The sequence below is a fragment of the Periplaneta americana genome, chromosome 4 (genome assembly GCF_040183065.1).
Source record: "Periplaneta americana isolate PAMFEO1 chromosome 4, P.americana_PAMFEO1_priV1, whole genome shotgun sequence".
Taxonomy (NCBI): domain Eukaryota; kingdom Metazoa; phylum Arthropoda; class Insecta; order Blattodea; family Blattidae; genus Periplaneta; species Periplaneta americana.
The window spans coordinates 151,764,429-151,781,915 of record NC_091120.1 but is presented as its reverse complement, the minus strand read 5'-3'; the positions used below and the strand labels follow the sequence as shown (position 1 = coordinate 151,781,915).

General features: G+C 35.6%; 1 protein-coding gene across 1 annotated transcript in view; it reads left to right on the top strand.

Annotated features, from left to right (window-relative positions):
- geko overlaps positions 1–17,487 on the top strand; it is a 73,470-nt gene that overhangs the window by 37,102 nt on the left and 18,881 nt on the right. The window contains exon 2 of the mRNA XM_069824169.1: positions 14,577–14,709. Coding sequence (XP_069680270.1) covers positions 14,577–14,709 — 133 coding nt within the window. The remainder of the gene's footprint in view (positions 1–14,576; positions 14,710–17,487) is intronic.

Here is a 17,487-nt window from a genome sequence, read left to right as displayed (position 1 = left end):
TTGAAAAATCCTACTTTTATTTTCCATATTTTTCTATATTTTAGAGTTTAGTACATATTTTCGTTAATTTCCATATATTTTCCATATTTCATATAAAACAGTCCATATTATATTAGGTTTAACAATAAAACAAAACAAAATTCCATTAACTTTTAAAAATACATTTCAACAATAGAGATTTAAACACATGTTCAGTAATCCCTTTAACATCAGAGTTATTTGAAAATTAGCAGTCCTATCAACAATGGGAAAGTAAGTTACAAAACTGTATTAATTTAATTTAAAATTTTTAACAGACTTCAGTTGTGCAGCTCAACAGTTAAATGCCAGTCAGAGTACACATAGGTTCAGTTTTGTAAATCATACTATAAAGACGGTAAATATGCCAAAAGTACGTCATTCAGTCAATTTAAAATCAAAACTAACAAGTTACATTTCAGAATTTAAAGAAGATGGTTTATCAACTGACAATAAAATATTATTTTGTAATTTGTGTCAGTGTGCAGTATCATCTACACAAAAGTTCCTGGTGCAACAACACATTACAACTAGTAAACATCAGGCCAACAAACAACTAAATTCCAAGCAGAGACAATTGTTTTTAACACAACCAACAACATCGAATGTAAGATCTGAGTTTAACATCGACCTGTGCCGTTCTCTCATCTCTGCTGATATTCCTCTCTACAAACTAAAGAATAAGGTCTTCAGGGAATTCCTTGAAAAATATACTCAACATACAATCCCGGATGAGTCAACACTTAGGAAGACGTATGCTCCATCCATCTACGATGAGACAATACAGAAGATAAGAGATGAAATTAAAGATAGTTCAATTTGGGTTTCCATTGATGAGACTCCCGACAAAGAAGGTAGACTTGTTGGTAATGTAGTTATCGGTTTGTTAAGTGAACAATATTCTGAACGAATTCTTTTACATTGTGATGTTCTAGAAAAGTGCAATAACAAAACTATAGTTAAACTGTTCAACGAAGCTATGGGTATCCTGTGGCCAAAGGGTATTATGTACGATAATGTGTTATTCTTTATTAGCGATGCTGCCCCTTATATGGTCAAAGCTGGACAAGCATTATCTGTTGTATATCCTAAATTGACTCATTTTACTTGTGTGGCGCATGCATTTCATCGTGTGGCAGAAGTGGTCAGAGACAATTTCCCTAAAGTAGATTTGTTGATTTCATCAGTGAAAAAAGTATTTCTCAAAGCTCCCAGTAGAGTTAACGTGTTGAAAGAAATGTACCCTGAAATTCCATTGCCACCAAAGCCAATTTTAACTAGATGGGGTACATGGCTAGAAGCAGTTGAATATTATGCCGAACATATAGACTCTATTAACAATGTTCTCCTTGCATTGGACTCTGAAGATGCAGTCTCAATTGATACTGCGAAAACAGTTACCTGTGACATAAGTGTGAAGAATGACTTAGCTCACATTCAGCATACATTTTCATGCATCATAAAAACGCTCAAAAGTCTCCAAAATAGGCACCTTTCACTATCTGAAAGTTTTGAAATTATAAATAGTACTGTGGAACAACTGAATCGTGGTAGAGGTAAAGTTGCAGATGCAGTAAGAGCTAAGGTGGACACTGTACTTTCAAAAAACCCTGGATATGAAGAACTACAAAAGGTTGTTGCTGTGATGAGTGGTGAATCAACAGTGAAGATTAACTTGGACTTATCCCCAGCAGACATTGTGAAATTGAATTATGTACCAGTTACTTCTTGTGACGTCGAACGCTCTTTTAGTCAGTATAAATCTATCCTCAGAGACAATAGAAGAAGATTCACTTTTCAGCACTTGAAAGAAATGTTTGTAACCTATTGTTATGGTAACAGACAATAAAAATTGTGTTTTGTTGAAACTACATTGGAAGATAAGGTACGTCCATTATATTTTTTGTTTAGTTTGATTAAAATGTACCAATATTTAACGTACATAGTCATTTTTTTATAATTTTAAGTCCATATTTAATTCCATATTTTGGTAAAAATCCATATTTAATTCCATATTTTGGTAAAAATAACTACATATATATTTACATATTTCATATATTTTTAGTCCATATAAATCCGTTCCCTGGTAATTACTAACATTAAGCTTTTGAGTTCTGTCCGCATGCACAGCAATTTTCCAAAATCGATTCGAATGTGCATTGCAGTGCCATCTATAGATAAGAATGTGTACTATGTCATGCCTATGAGTGCTCCAGTGTGAGCTGCATGGTGTTATTTGTCTATGGTGAAGAGGGAGGGTACTGTACCGTTCGTTTGAACGACTCAACGACTCCGACTCATCACCACTGGTGACTGTTATTTCGGAACTGTTATTTGGAACATAGTATTTTTTCGGAACCGGAACCGTCGGAACTGTTCCGGGAAAAGAACAACTTCGCCCATCACTACAGTATAGTTGTAGTTATTATGGAATTTGTGTGAATATTTCTTCTTTACTCTTTATTATGTTATTAACGTTTAAAACACAACTGGAATATTAGGCTAAGAAATAGGTGTTAGTATTTTTGTTTTACAGACAATATAGAAAATAACAAACAGAAAGAAACCATATAAAAACGACGACATAAAATTTCACGTTCCGTTTGAAGTTTGTGCACCACTGTTTTCTTAATCCAACAGGCTGCTTATTCCTCCTAGCATACCTAGCGCTTAATGCCCGCGCACGACGTCAAGGTCAGAACAATGCGCTTGCTTTGACATCACTATCTTATGACATCAACATTCATTCATAGCATTGCCCCGCTGCGTCTCATTCCCCTGAGACTTTCTCGTGGTTAGAGTACAGTGCTTTTATCGTTTGTAAAATTACGAAAACAATTACATCAGTAGATATATCTAGGAAAGAGATCATATTAGTTTAAATACATATTTGTGTGTTCTATTACGTTTTCGTGAAATTAAATATAATGGCATGCTTAAATTTGTTAATATTCTAGCGTGAGAGACGTGGCAACGTGTTGAGCAGGCAGTACTCTGCACAGACGTACGTACGAGTCAGCTGAGTTCAAACTCCCTGTCCATAGGTATACTGCCGAGCGGAAGACAGTTCGGTATCAGGTATTCGATAAACAACTTACAATGTCATTCACAGTTTAGGAATATCATATGTTAGTAATTTATGGAGAAAGTCGTCGTAATTCAAGTGAGGCAAGAAGGATGTACCGTCAATGTTTTCCGCAATGAAGGTTACCTAATCGCCGAACTTTTGTACAGTTTCTCAACGATTATTAGAAACTGGGAGTTTCTTACCTCGCTTCGAAAATCACGCAAACAGAAATTTCTTTAAAAATTATAATGCTTTATGGAAGCGGACGAGATTAAAATGATGCATTAAAAAAAAAGTCCGTGTGACTTTGTGCAGTAAACCATTATTGTTTATTTTTTAGATGTACAATAAAAAAGGGACCAATATTGTTAAATAAAATGGAAATTTACCATAAAGTTCTATTAATGAGATTGAAAGTTTGTATTTGCTGTTCGTTTTATGTAAACAACGGTCCGCCCCTGCATTAGAACAGAGCTTCTGTTTTGTACCGGTATGTATGTATCCGTTAGAGCTGTACTGTTTACTTGTAAACTCCCTCCTCCCTATCTAGGAACGTTGCCAAACGTCTAATACTGTGAACTTTAATAATTAGTTAAATAATGCAATTATAAAAAAATTGAGGACATTTTTTCTTCCTTATGACATGAACAATCACCAGTTAAAATAATGGCACTTATACCCCTTACATCCTGTATACATCTGAAGTAGCACATTACACATTTACATAAGCAGGCTTCGAGACTTCGGACCCCATAGAGCAGTTCAGTGAGAAATCCGCATAACGACGTACTCAGTATAGTGGTAAAGCTTACAGTGGGTGGGGGTACTGTAAAATGAATGCCAACAAATACGCAAAGACGGTTGCGAAATTCAAGAAACTAGTGCACACTCTTCCTCTACCTCCAGAGCTCGTTGTTACTAGATGGGGTACATGGCTTAATGCACCTATTTATTATGCCAAATATTACCGTACAATTGTGCAGATAATCAACACATTGAGTGACGACAGTTTTGCAATCAGAATAATTAAAGCTCTGGATTTGAAGGTTCTGACGAATAATTTGGTTTTCATACAAACCCATTTTCAAACTGTGTCTGAAACTATTACACGGTTAGAAAAGTCAGAGCAAGAGATGCCAGAAGCCCTCAAATTAGTTGAGGAAATGACATAAAGAATTAATGAGACACCAAGTACTGTACACCAGTTACTCAACGTATAAAACAGAAGTGGAAATCAATTTTATGTAAAAATAACGGATATGGAACATTATGTAACATAAACAGCAAATTAGTGGACATAGAGTCACCCGAGAATAAAGGACTGTCTCTTAGAGACTGCAATGATGTTAGGTTTTCTCGTTTTGCTCCTATCACGGCATGCGACGTAGAGCATAGCTTTTCATAGTACAAACTTTGTTTGGCAGATAAGCGAAAAATATTTACGTTTGAGACACTGAGAATGTACCTTGTAATACATTGCAATTCGGTACTGTAACTGCACTTCCTAAAGACGACCAATAGGATAAATGAAATTAAGATTGCTACATGTTTATTTCCAGCATTAACACTGTGTATAAATAAACATAAATGCTTATATTCGTAAAAGCCAGGAGAATAAAATATGCTTTTCACATTCTTTTGACATTGTCATTGTGTAATGTATATTTACTTTCAGAATGTACATATGTGTGTGTTTCCCCATACTACCGTACTCTATTCTAAACAGCAACGTTGTTACCTGAACACATCTCTACCTTTCGCTACCTGTAGCGAGTCAACAACCTATAGAACATGCACAGTAAACTTATTGTATCGGGTCCAAATCTCGAAGCCTGCACATAAGATAAACACGTTGATTAACAATAAACGGTCTACATAAATGACACAGTTTCATATTATGCCTACACATCTTACGAAGAAATTAAATAACAAATTTATTACGTTACATTTTTTGTAAAAAAAAATGGCATAGATCACGTCATTATTTGAGATTCTTTAATTTGCAAAATAATACTACTTCCACTGCTGAAGACTTCTACCTATTATATTCCCTCCAGGAATATAAAATAAAAAGCTTCAATATCAAAATAAATACATCACGAAATCCTCTTCAAGTTATAACTATCTTCCACAAACCTGGCTGATCTATATGTTTCAAATGAAGGTCTTCGGCTATAGTAGGACCTACTGTACGTAAGTTTCAACGCCTCTGCTAAAATTATCAGGCTCATTGAAAGAGTCTGGTGTATTTCTAATTACGTCGCAAGTCACAATGATACGTGGCATGAAATTTTCTTGTTGTTTTACTGATGTCTCGTCTACCAAGTTCTTAAATGACTCCGCAGAAAAAAATCCAACGACATCAACTGATCATAATTTGAGATAGCAGTGGTTTATTCATTTTTTTTCAAATGTTGTCTTAAAATGTTCCGATCCTGCTTAGGCTGCGGTATTTCGACAGATCTAATGAGGAATAGAGTGACATCAAAAACTTTTTCTTACATTTTTATTGTATCTTGTTTTTTGACTATACCATGCAGGTACATGCTTATAAACCGAGGCAACCGTCGGAACGCTCTCGCTGTGTTATTTCCAGTCTGAAAGGGTACAACATTCAGTTGCTGTGTGTCTGTTGTCAACGTAACATATAGTGGTATAAAGTATTTCGAAGACATTGTTGCTTTTTCTGTGCAACAGAGAGCTTTTCTTATTGAAGTATACTTCAAGGATGGGGTTAGAAATTGGAAGTATAATATTGAAGACTGTGAAGAACAGAAATACTTATAGAATGTTAGTCGGGAGACCAGAGGGAAATAGACCTTTGGGGACGCCGAGACTTAGATGAGAGGATAACATTAAAATGGATTTGAGTAAGGTGGGATATGATGATAGAGAGTAGATTAATCTTGTACAGGATAGGGAACGATGGCGGGCTTATGTGAGGGCGGCAATGAACCTTCGGGTTCCTTAAAAGTCATTTGTAAGTAAGTAAGTAAGTAAGTAAGTAAGTAAGAGAAGAACAGTTTGTTTATCGTTTTCCTGATTATGTAATCACTGAAAACTTCCGCAGAAATCTCAATAATTTGGTTAGTATATTTAGAGAAACCACATGCACAGAACGGGAAAGGTATGTTGGAAAGGCTACAAAACTATCAGATTTGGTTGCAAATGTAAAAGAAAAATGCAGAAGAGTCCTCGTAAGTCCTTAAAATGATTGGCTGCAGAAACGGGCATTTCTTACGGAATTCTTAAATCTATAATCTCGAGAGATTCATTTTGTTTGTTAATGAAATTATGTTAAACTTTTATTTCATATCCACATGTCGGTTTCAGGCACATAGCGTAAGTGTTTAACATAAAATAAAATGTGTTTTGTTGATTTCTTAATGACTCACTGTATCACTGCATTTTTATTCCAATACCAGCGACACCTTTTCTCATCCTATACTTTCATCAGACGCATGGCCGCATGCTCTATCTGTACAGTAGCTCCCATGAATCGTGTGTAGCGCTTGCAGGTGGACAGTATTCGCTATATTCAGGAGTGACACTGCATAGTAGGGTGTATCGAAATCGGGAGTTAAAATTTTTTAAGAAATTAAAAAAAGTGGGGGTCTAAAAAGTTGTCTTATATGTTAATTATTGTCTTTACCAAATTTGGTACTCATACGAAGATTTCTAGCAGGGCCGTATTAGCTTTAAAGTTTAGAAATTTTATTTAAATCTATATTTAAATAACTTCGCAGTTCTTTGTTTACTATAGACTGTAATATTCATCACATTTCTCATATTTTCTGTTCCTTTAAAATGTTTAATATTACTTAAGTAGCCGGATAACTGTACAGAACTCTTAACAATATTTATAGGCTGTAACAACCCAGAACTCACCACGGAGAGATGACTGCTATCGAGTTCTTTCTTTCCGTCGAAATAAATACCCTGGAGAAATTTTGTTTCTCCTAATCCGTTCTTAAGGACAGCACTACAATTTTTCTTTATCTCTCGTTAAATTTTGCTTTTATGAGATTAATTTGCTTTCGTCCTCTTTACAGTAGATACTAGTTTAAGATCTTCTAACACTGCAGAGGCAATTGCCGCTACTTTTCATACAGACACCCGTTTTATCGGTAATTTTAGAAACTGCTGGCAGAGGAATTCTCATCTGCGAAATGCATTTTCAGCTTCCAGGTCTTGATGTAGATTTCAGCGGATATTTTCAAGTTAAATCCGAATTCGAAGAATTATTTCCTCCCGATGAGCTACTCTGTTGTATGGTACACTCTGGAGAAAAAGGTGGCAGCTCTTCTTTTCTTTTACGTTCCATGGATCTCATTTCCTCTTGTTTTTTGCAGTTTTTTTGTTACTATATTGTCCAGACTTACAATCGTTATTTTCTATATGTCCGTTGATCGACCAGCAATTTTTTTTCTGGTACTTTTCACGACTGTTCACATTTCCAGTTCGCAAAGTCAAGGCATTTGCATGTTGCAATATCAAATAGTCTTAGACTGTTACGTCTCATACAGTCCAGTTTAGATTAATTAGATTTTCTGGGTTTTTTTAAATAAATTTTATGCTCGACCATGCCGAAATGTAGTAATTATACACCTGGTAGCAGTCCTTTAATACATGTCATTAAAGTACACCTACTCATTAAAGTACAGGTGTTCAACCAATGACAACTCAGCATACAGGTGTTCAGCCAATGACAAGTCAGCTTTGTACCGTTATAAAACCGCAAGTATCGATTATTCTCGGATATGCAATCGAAAGAGAATTAGCGAAAAGTCACGGAGGCTGGAAATCCAATACTGTCGCAGAAGGTTATGTTCTGTTACTATAATAATTAGCGTTAATTGTAAATAATATTCAAATAAATTCAATTTGTCACCTCGTTTTTCAATGTCTAATTTAATTTCAATGTTATATCAAAGTTAATATTTAGTTTACTCTGTAGGTGCTTATAGGCTATCAAGGTCAATGTGGACATCTGTTCCTCGGAAAAAATCAATACTTTCGCGTCTGCGCACATCTCACAATTTACGAGGTATTGCTCAAGGTCAGTTAGATACAAATAAAATGAATAATTTCAAGTTAGAAATATGGTCGAGCATAAAAAGTCGTATGAAACTCGCCTATAATGGCAATTAAGAAGCTCGTATGAAAATTATGAAACTCGCTTGCGCTCGTTTCATAAACATCCATACTCGCTTCTTAATTACTATCATTATAGGCTCGTTGCATAAAGCACTATTTCACTTTATTATGATAATTTAATATCATATCTGTTATTGTTTTCATGGAAAAGTATGACAGGAATCGAAGTGCGTTTCCATGTAGCCTACTCACTACTTTATATGTAATTTTTCTCTGCATTACATGCACTGCAGGTTCTTTACTTCCTTAACCTTTTAATTCTAAGCGAGTGAAGAGATAATATACCTCATTACATCTCGATATGTCGGGAGTGTTTTATCCAATTACTTTGGGGCAACAAAAATATCCCTCCGCCTTGACAAACGTCTTCTTTCTTGAAGATTTCGCCATTAGAAAAAATTCACAACACTCAAAACACCCATACAATGCATAATATGCAACACTCAAAACACACATACAATGTATAGGGACATCATTTTATTTTTACTAACATTTTTAATATTAACCTGGCTATACCTTTGCTACACCCCTTCCACGACTTGAGTTCGATGATACTGGCGTAATGTACAAACAAATCACTTTACTAGATATAGGAGGGAAGAAAAGTAGTTCATCCATTTACGTAAACTAGGAAATATCGCGATTTTGAGTTTGATAATTTTCATTAGGTTTTTGTTTAATTAAAATACAGTACAGTATTAACAATGAGTGTTTTTACTAACGAACTGAGCTATCCATGTGGACGTATTCACTATGCAGTGTATATTATACTGTCCACAGCACATTAGCGTACAATATAGAGAATGAAGTTAAATTGAAAAATAATCATAATATGGATATTTAAACACATTTTTTAAAATGGTGGCAGCTCACTTCGATACAGGCTTCAGTTCTAATATGTATATTACCGCACTATAGACTATTGTACCTAATCCCAATTACCAGTTTCGTCCTTCGTACGAGTAACTCATGTTGAAATAATTCTGTACCTACTGCACTCTATAAAAAAGTACCTTACGTACTGTAAATTCAATCTTCACTTCTGCCCGATCCGAAAAGATAAAATTACTCTGACATACTATCTACTGTCCGTCCAAGTGGTTATGTTATAGGGTCGTAGAAAGGGAGGAAATCATGTGGCAGTTAATTACTTAACGAGGCCCTTTTATTTAAGTTATTTTAAATAGTAGTATAATATTACGTAGACGTCCAATTAACTGCTAACAGAAATAAATGTTTTCAGAAAAGAGCTAACACAGCCCAGCCACCAGCTGGCGATTAAAAGCTGGTGGAGGAAACCGGGATACGACGTAGGCAAATGGACGACAGTACCTGTGCGAAAATGATTCAATATTGAAAGCTCTTTCGTCACTGGAAAACGCAAACATATTTTGGAACGTACTGTTCACTATGACCGTAAGGCTATTGTGACTGTATATGCAGTCTTGGATCTGTGTGGAGGACGGTTGAACTTCATTAGTAGAAGGGGTGGGAGTGAAGTACATTCAAGACTCAGGTACAATAAAAATTGAAGTAAAAATAAAATGATGTCCCTGTACTACAAGCAAAGGCTCGGGAGAAACTGACGAACAGAAACTGACGAATAGAAAACAGGGAAATTGTGACAGAAGCAGAAGTATTAACCAACCCTTATCTTCACCCCCTCCCTCCCTCTACGCAGTACGCATCCTGATTTGAAGTATATTGGGTTGCCAGTTTGGAAGTGTCTATTCAGTCATCTATACAAACATTTATAACAGCTGAACGTTCTTAATATTCAGTATTACAGAGCGTAATTTTTTCAAGTTTTTGGTGAGTTCTACAAAACTTGGAGGGCTTTGCGCCTCGGTGAAAATTTAATCTAGAGCTCTAATTTTTTTTGTGCATAATTGTTAGATATAATGACAACTTTTCCGCACTACATGTTTTTTAATTTCGTAATTTAATTTTTTCGATACACCCTACTACATAGGTACAATAAAGAAATTGTTAAAAATGCAAGGAAAAGGTTTTTGATGTCACTGTATAAGTTTGATGTCTTACATCCAACGTATTACTTCGTAGTATATAATCTTATATTTATTTATTTATTTATTATTTTGCTAATAATTGTAACATAAAATATAAAATATACAGAGAAACTTTAGCTCGCCCCTGAAAGAGTAAAACTCGTGCTCAGGGGCGGATTCCTGAATTGAAATTAATAATTATACAATACAATTATAAATAATAATTATACAATACAATTTGCAATTATAGTATATAAATTTAAATTTACAGTTTTTCAATTTTTATAAAATACATACATAACTTTTTAAATTTAATACTAGAACTATTCGAATTGACAAGATTAGGATATTTAAATATAAATTTGTTATATATTCTTGGGCCTAAATTACTACTATGATTAAATACTGTAACAGTGTTGCATTTTGGTTCAAACAATCTTAAAGAATTCATACCTTTTGTTTCACAACTATGAGAATACAATTCAAAATTATTTCGATTTTTATGTGTGAATTTTATTAATACAATATAATAAATTTGTCTTACGTTAAGTACATTAAAGTCTAGAAACAAATTTTGAGATGGAAAATCAATAGGTTTATGAAGACATATTTTAATTATAAATATATATATATATACTTTCTACAGTTTATTATTGATTCCGTTCTTCAAAAACTTTCGTAACTCATTCGTAGACAATGCTTCTTGGTATAAATTTCTCAAGATTATTCTCTGTATAATTTCATTTCGAGAACAATTCCGTTACAAAACTACAAAACCTTTCGATGTAAGATACAGGGCCTAGTTCCACAGAATAAAGAAATGATTCTCCTGATGTCATTATATACGTAGTAACAAGAAATGTAACATTTGTGTGTTAAAACTTACAGTACTGCTTGACTTGCCTTTAAGGAACACTCATTATCGCTACCTTCCTTTCTCGTCTGTTTCCTGACGGATCGTCTGATTTCAACGTCACGTAACTCACATTTACGTGATGTAACATCCTGTTATTCTTCGTCAGGCCTCTTGCCGGAATGGAATTATATCTGTATGCGGTGAAGTGTCGTGTTTGCACACTTTCCCATTGCACTCTAATGTCCCACGAGAGCGCCCACCCGTATAATATAGAACGGTGTCGACATTACGATGTTTAACAATGAGGTTTTATTTACATTTTTCCTCAAAGGCAATTTACATGTCTGGGTGCGTAACATTTAAAGGCATAGAACAATCTAGTTCAAAATACATACTGGTTTCTTTTATAATTATACCAATTTGCACAACCCGTTCCTAGTTAGCTAGCTGGTACACAAAAATTTGTGATCTGGCATTGTATTCCAGTATTCAGAGCTACATTATTGCGACAAACTAAACCCCATATATTTACTGTATTTTACGATAGCTATTATTGCTAGAATTTCACAGTACGCAAAATGTACCGCTATTGCCACCATCACTATTAAGGCTCATTCACAATTAAAATTAAACATAACGTAAGCGTTAACTTAAGAATATAAACGTTACGGTAAAATCAAGAAGTCATACCATCATTCACGATGGGAACATAAACATAATAGCAAACATATTTGGTAACCATGCAAACATAACAACGATACCATTTCCTCATATTCTGTCGTATACTTCAGCGCTCCACGAGTATGTTCTATTTGCAAATCACGTAAGCATAAGCATGAAAGTTTGGAGTTTGCAACCTTTCTTGTTAACGTCTTACGGTAATGTTTATGTCAATGCTTATGTGAATCATTGTGAATGATCCCATTTGGTAGCCTGGGCGCAAACTTCTGTGTTTATGTTACGGTTATGTCTAATTTTCATTGTGAATGGGCCTTTACTATCCCAGGGGCGTACGCAAGGGGGGGAGGTTTACCGGGTTTAAACCCCCACCCTTGAACTTAAAAAAAAGACATAATATTTGAGTATTTTTTAATTCTTGGAAAGATTGGAGAATTCTGGATTTGCAGTGAAATACCTATCATTTGGCAGAACACTATGTAGTGCAAATAAAGGGTTCAGAGCCAAAGTGGGCCAAGCACCATTTATTAAAAACGGAGAAAGCAAGGGTTAAAGTTAAGTGAATACCATAGTTTAATGAAGATTGACATATAATTTCGTTTGAATGTGTATACTTTATATTACTTGCTATATGCTTCCATTGAATTATGGTGATAACTTCATTTTAACCCTTGTTTTCTACGGTTTTAGTAAATGGCGCTTGGCCCACTATGGTTCTAAACCATTCAAATAATGTTTGATCAATGTAAGCTTTCATTTTTGTGATAGCGTACATAGTGTGAAGGGCTGTCAGACATTGGCTACTTTCAAAAGTCGACTATCAGAAAGACTGCTTTTCTTCTCTAAAATATATTTCTTCAAATATTACTCTTGCAGAATAAGTTTTGTATTTTTAATATATCAAATTTCCTTCATTATGTCAGTCATTGCTTCTATCTAAATTGTCTTATTTAACATTAAATTGTAATTGTTTAACTCTTAGAATTACATGTAACTTAACACATCTACATTTTGCTCTTACAATTATTATCATTATCATTATTGTCATTATCATCATTATTATTATTATTATTATTATTATTACTATTATTCCAATGTTTTCTGTACTGATGTTATTTATATTTGCTATGTAATTTTATACTGGTTGAATGAGAGAGAGAAAGTCCACACCTGTGGAGTAACGGTCTGGCTGCGAAACCAGGTGGCCCGGGTTCGAATCCCGGTCGGGGCAAGTTACATGGTTGAGGTTTTTTCCGGGGTTTTCCCTCAACCCAATACGAGCAAATGCTGGGTAACTTTCGGTGCTGGACCCCGGACTCATTTCACCGGCATTATCACCTTCATATCATTCAGACGCTAAATAACCTAGATGTTGATACAGCGTCGTAAAATAACCCAATAAAATAAAAAAAATGAGAGAGAAGACCTTTTGGCCTTAAGGGATTAGGTACAGCTTACAACAGTAAAATTTTGGAAATATTCAACATTTTTTTCCTCCATTACTGAAATTAGTATGTGTAAAACACTGTCCTTCTGCTATATGAAAAAATATTTTTACGATTTAAAAAAAATATATATTTTTTTTAAAATTCAGTTCACCGTGCAGTGATGAAGCGTTTCCCACATAACTAAAAAACTAGCCAACATTCTGTGATGAAATTTTTTGTGCATATTTATGCCTGTCATATCTACAATATGATGCAAGATAACTTCTCTATCTTTGATAGATTGTCTGATAAAAATAAATTCATTTAAGAAATGGTCAAATATATATATATATATATTCTTTTAACACAAAATAAAAAAAAATATTATTTATTAAGGAATATAGTCGAAAGAGCATGATATTGTAAACTTGAGTTTCAGCAATAAAATAAAAGAGAGAGAACATGAAAAAGTTAACAAGTTTATGGGGGAAAAGCTTCATCACTGCACAGAGAACTACCACCATTATGAATTTTGAAAAAAAAAAATATATATATATATATATATATTATTTTTTTTTATTTTAAAAATATTTTTTCATATAGCAGAAGGAGAGTGTTTTATACATACCAATTTTCATTATTGTGCAAGATACAGTAATGGAGGAAAAAAATGTTGAATATTTCTAAAAATTTTACTGCTGTAAGCTGTATCTAACCCTTAACTCTGGTAGTACCAGTAAAAATACAGTAAACGAACAAATTCAAATCCGCCATAACGTGAATATAGAATGCTGTAATAAATAATTAAATAAATAAGTAAGTAAATAAATACATAATTCAAATTGTAGGAAAGGTCATCGTAGTATCAATCTTTATCATTAGAATACATTTTAACAGTCTCCGAGGTCTAGTTTTGAATAGCGAATAACCTATAAAGTCAACTGCAGCACAAACAAGATGCAAGTGTTCCCTAATAGTACCTGTGCCACGCGCCAAACATGACGTCACGCCAATATAATCTATGAACAACTAACCTTATCTCCGTACGCCCTAGGACAGAATACGATCCGCAATGACAACAGTGAACACAAGTTCTCTTAGAAAATCTACTCTGAAGTCTTTTGCAACCGACAATTTTACTCAGACTGATAAGGAATCGGAGTTTCTGGCGTGGAAAAAGTTCTGACCGTTCGGCTAAAGAGGCGTTCAGGAGGGATGCAACAGTTTCAGCCAAATTACGGATAGTGAACACGAGACTTGATCTAAAGATCGGTGGCGTATGAAGCTACTACTCACACTCCCATTTATATACAGACACAAATACACACAGCAATATGACTGATTTGTTTTCTTTTGTTTTCCAGCTGCCACCTCCCGCTCTCACCTGATGGCCACCATAAAGAACTCTTGTCTTCCGAAGTTAATCTGCGAGCTGAACGCCTCACCCCACAAGGAAAAACTCACCGATTCAGAAAAGTCCCTGCTTTCACTTATCAGGTAAGTCATCCACATATCTTAAACAGACAGCCGCCGAGTTCGGGGATAGCAGGTAGGACTCGAGATCCGAAACTGCATGAGTTCGAATACCACTTGGATTGATTAGGCATACCCGTTTTGGATTTATCTTAAGTTTTTCCCAACTGTAAGACGAATCTCAGTAATCCCACGGCGAATCTCTGTAATTCCACGGCGAATCTCTGTAATTCCACGGCGAATCTCTGTAATTCCACGGCGAATCTCAGTAATTCCACGGCGAATCTCAGTAATTCCATGGCGAATCTCTGTAGTCCCACGACGAATCTCAGTAATCCCACGGCGAATCTCTGTAATTCCACGGCGAATCTCAGTAATTCCATGGCGAATCTCTGTAATCCCACGCGAAACTCTGAAATCCCATGTCGAATGTCTGTAGTCTCACGGCGAATCTCTGTAGTCCCACAGCGAATCTCTGTAATTTCACAGTGAATCTCAGTAATTCCACGGCGAATTTCTGTAGTCCCACGACGAACCTCTGTAATTTCACGGTGAGTCTCAGTAATTCCACAGCTAATCTCAGTAACTCCACGGAGAATCTCAGTAACACCACGGCGAATCTCTGTAGTCCCACGGCGAACCTCTGAAATCCCATGGTGAATGTCTGTAGTCTCACTGCGAATAGCTGTAATATCACGGTGAATCTCAGTAATTCCACGGCGAATCTCAGTAATTCCATGGCGAATCTCTGTAATCCCACGCGAAACTCTGAAATCCCATGTCGAATGTCTGTAGTCCCACAGCGAATCTCTGTAGTCTCTCGGCGAATCTCTGTAGTCCCTCGGCGAATCTCTGCAGTCCCTCGGCGAATCTCTGCAGTCCCTCGGCGAATCTCTGCAGTCCCTCGGCGAATCTCTGCAGTCCCTCGGCGAATCTCTGCAGTCCCTCGGCGAATCTCTGTAGTCCCTCGGCGAATCTCTGTAGTCCCTCGGCGAATCTCTGTAATCGAATGGCGAATCTCTGTAATCCAACGGCAAATCTCTGTAATCTCACGGCGAATCTCTGTAATCCCACGGCGAATCTTTGTAGTCCCTCGGCGAATCTCTGTAATCCAAAGGCGAATCTCTGTAATCTCACGGTGAATCTCTGTAATCCCACGGGGAATCTTTGTAGTTCCTTGGCGAATCTCTGTAATCTCACGGCGAATCTCTGTAATCTCACGGGGAATCTTTGTAGTCCCTTGGCGAATCTCTGTAATCTCACGGGGCATCTTTGTAGTCCCTCGGCGAATCTCTGTAATCTAACGGCGAATCTCTGTAATCCCACGGCGAATCTTGTACTCCCTTGGCGAATCTCTGTAATCTCACGGCGAATCTTTGTAGTCCCTCGGCGAATCTCTGTAATCCAACGGCGAATCTCTGTAATCTCACGGTGAATCTCTGTAATCTCACGGGGAATCTTTGTAGTCCCTTGGCGAATCTCTAATCTCACGGTGAATCTCTGTAATCTCACGGGGAATCTTTGTAGTCCCTTGGCGAATCTCTGTAATCTAACGGCGAATCTTGTAATCCCTTGGCGAATCTCTGTAATCCCACGGCGAATCTTTGTAATCTCACGACGAATCTTTGTAGTCCCTTGGCGAATCTCTGTAATCTCACGGCGAATCTCTGTAATCTCACGACGAATCTTTGTAGTCCCTTGGCGAATCTCTGTAATCTCACGGCGAATCTCTGTAATCTCACGACGAATCTTTGTAGTCTCTCGGCGAATCTTGTAGTCCCTTGGCGAATCTCTGTAATCTCACGCTGAATCTCTGTAATCCCACGGCGAATCTCTGTAGTCCCACAGAGAATTTCAGAAAAACAAAGAGTACTTCAGAATCAGTAATCCGATAATAATTATTTATGTAACTTGTGTGTAAAACGGAGCTTTCTCGCGCTAAGGGAAGTGCCTCAGCACTATAAACGAGGGCTGAAACCATATGAGTGCAAAAGAAGTACATGTCATACACAAGTTACATAACTTTATTTATTGCCATAACAAAACACATTTCCTAGAAGTAATTTATTCTTCTCTCATAATAAAAACATATTCTGCGATATCCAAAGAACAGAGTTTCTGGTACGGTACAGTTGTCATTAACTGTGATAGCATTCTGTTTTTATAGTGACAAGCAATGTAATATGCCTAATAGAGAATGCCATGAAATGTGTGTGCGTATCCAATGCCCACCCACTTCACTTGCGGGCCATGAAATGTAAAATGAAGTAACTTTATTTCGTAATGTTCAGAGAAGGGCTACTTCACGTATTAAAACTGTTTACAAATACCCTACTTTTTGTTGTGGTGTTAAATGAAACTAATTATTATTTAACGAAATTTTATAAATTAAGTTGTTCACAATGGATAAACTATAGATAAATATTCAATTTTTAAATATGCTTATTTTGTTGTATAACAATATTTCAGAAATATATCAACTATCGTATTCGGAGATAAGAGATATCTAGGTAGTTGTTTAACCTGTTAATGTTATATTTCAAATGAAAAAGCTATTCACATTCGATTAAATTAAATATATTTTGCCATTAAGAGACATAACTTGTAATCACAAATCTACTCATATTTATTTTATTATAGACTCGCAGTTCATTATTTAAGGACACTTTATAAATTAAGAATCTGTTTAGAGCCGATAAAACAACAGCTAGATATCTCATTATTTAATCGATACTTCAGAACTTAACGACGCTATAAGAAGCCAATCAAAGTCGAAAAATTATAGTTATAGTAGATGCTTCA